This window comes from Rhagoletis zephyria, unplaced genomic scaffold, assembly GCF_001687245.7.
Source record: "Rhagoletis zephyria isolate East Lansing unplaced genomic scaffold, Rhagoletis_zephyria_1.1 Rzeph_scaffold_53693, whole genome shotgun sequence".
Taxonomy (NCBI): Eukaryota; Metazoa; Arthropoda; class Insecta; order Diptera; family Tephritidae; genus Rhagoletis; species Rhagoletis zephyria.
This window is the reverse complement of record NW_016210746.1, coordinates 1-1,890: the sequence shown is the minus strand read 5'-3', so window position 1 is coordinate 1,890 and position 1,890 is coordinate 1. Positions and strand designations below refer to the sequence as shown.

The 1,890-nt window shown below is 45.1% G+C and overlaps 2 protein-coding genes across 2 annotated transcripts; both read left to right on the top strand.

The window, feature by feature from the left end:
- Nucleotides 1-5: 5 nt before the first annotated feature.
- Nucleotides 6-1,298, top strand: LOC108356063 (peptide transporter family 1-like; the record flags this gene model as incomplete). Its single annotated transcript, XM_017607194.1, has 3 exons — nucleotides 6-656; nucleotides 744-980; nucleotides 1,042-1,298. Coding segments are annotated over 3 exons (1,110 nt in total), but the record flags the coding sequence as incomplete, so codon positions are not given.
- Nucleotides 1,299-1,391: 93 nt separating this feature from the next.
- On the top strand, nucleotides 1,392-1,890 carry LOC108356064 (peptide transporter family 1-like). Its single transcript, XM_017607196.1, has 2 exons — nucleotides 1,392-1,496; nucleotides 1,558-1,890. Exons 1-2 carry the CDS (start codon nucleotides 1,401-1,403, stop codon nucleotides 1,777-1,779), a joined length of 318 nt encoding a protein of 105 aa, XP_017462685.1. The 5' UTR covers nucleotides 1,392-1,400; the 3' UTR covers nucleotides 1,780-1,890.

Below are 1,890 nucleotides of genomic sequence, written 5' to 3'. Positions count from 1 at the left end.
ATCCGATATTGGCAAAGCTGGGCATTAAGCGACCATTGCAAAAGCTCACGCTTGGCGGTCTATTGGCTGCCGTTGCTTTCCTGCTCTCTGCCTTCCTCGAAGTCAAACTGAATGAGGTTGATCCAATGCCACCGGCGGCGCTCGAGGCTCATTTGCGCATCTACAATGGTATGCCTTGTGCCTATCGCTTTGCCACAGAGTTACCGAATCGTCCAAGTGTTGTTGAACCGCTTGGCCTGTGGGAGGGCAAGACGTTGTCCGTGCCACAGTCATATCTGTATCCATTCAACGCAACGTCGGCAAGCGATCGCTGCAATAACTTTTCGGGTATTTTCCGGCTAACACCTGGCAAGGAGACGAGCTACTTTCTCTCTGGCGAAGGTATGCAAGAGTTCGTAGACTCATCGGCTAAGCCAAAGCTGGGTAATCCAATTGTACGCGTGCTATTGAATGTGCCGGACACGGAGAATGCCATCACTTTAACCGACGCAGTAGAGACGGCAGTGCCATTGGTCTTTCGCAATGCCACCCAAGTGGTGAATGTTGCGAATGGTGAAAGCGAGTTGCAAGTGGCGAACAAGAAAATCGCAAGCATAAATACGAAGGGTGGCGGTGTATATGCGCTGCTGGTGCATGGCAATGCCAGAGATGGTTTTGTGAGTATCAAATGACTTTTTGCTATGAATGAAAATTGTTTTTTTTTGTTTTCATTGTGCATTAATAACTTTCTTTTGCTTTTGTAGACCTCAAAATCGCACATCATCACACCGCCCAATAGCATTCATATTATGTGGCAACTACCGCAGATCATCGTCATCACAGCAGCCGAAATCATGTTCTCCGTGACGGGTTTGGAATTTTCATATACGCAGGCGCCGCCGAGTATGACGTCTGTCCTGCAGGCCTGCTGGCTACTGTCCGTCTCCATCGGCAATATGTTGGTAGTTGTTATTGCTGAACTGAAATTCTTCGACTCACAGGTTTGTTTCTTAAGTCTTTTGTTTGTCGCAGTTCTTAGCTAACAAAATTCGATCATTTTAGGCTGCCGAATTCGCGCTTTTTGCCGCACTCATGATTGTCGACATGTTCATTTTCGTCTTACTCACTATTCCATACAAATATGTGGAGCACGGCGAGGATCCTGAAGCTAATCAAGTAGTGGTTACACCCAATATCTCCAAGCAAAGAGAAGCCGAGCGAGAAACCTACATCGGCAATAGAGGAAATGGGCATTTCAATGAGGCTTACGAAGGAGAGCGTTAAACACATAGACTGCAGCTATATTTATTTTATGTATATGTAATTAAAATTTGATAGGTTTGCANATCGTCATCACAGCAGCCGAAATCATGTTCTCCGTGACGGGTTTGGAATTTTCATATACGCAGGCGCCACCGAGTATGACGTCTGTCCTGCAGGCCTGCTGGCTACTGTCCGTCTCCATCGGCAATATGTTGGTAGTTGTTATTGCTGAACTGAAATTCTTCGACTCACAGGTTTGTTTCTTAAGTCTTTTGTTTGTCGCAGTTCTTAGCTAACAAAATTCGATCATTTTAGGCTGCCGAATTCGCGCTTTTTGCCGCACTCATGATTGTCGACATGTTCATTTTCGTCCTACTCACTATTTCGTACAAATATGTGGAGCACGGCGAGGATCCTGAAGCTAATCAAGTAGTGGTTACGCCCAATATCTCCAAGCAAAGAGAAGCCGAGCGAGAAACCTACATCGGCAATAGAGGAAATGGGCACTTCAATGAGGCTTACGAAGGAGAGCGTTAAACACATAGACTGCAGCTATATTTATTTTATGTATATGTAATTAAAATTTGATAGGTTTGTTTTTTAAGTATTTGGCAAATTATTATACGCGTAGTTTTGTCGGCCAGCCAA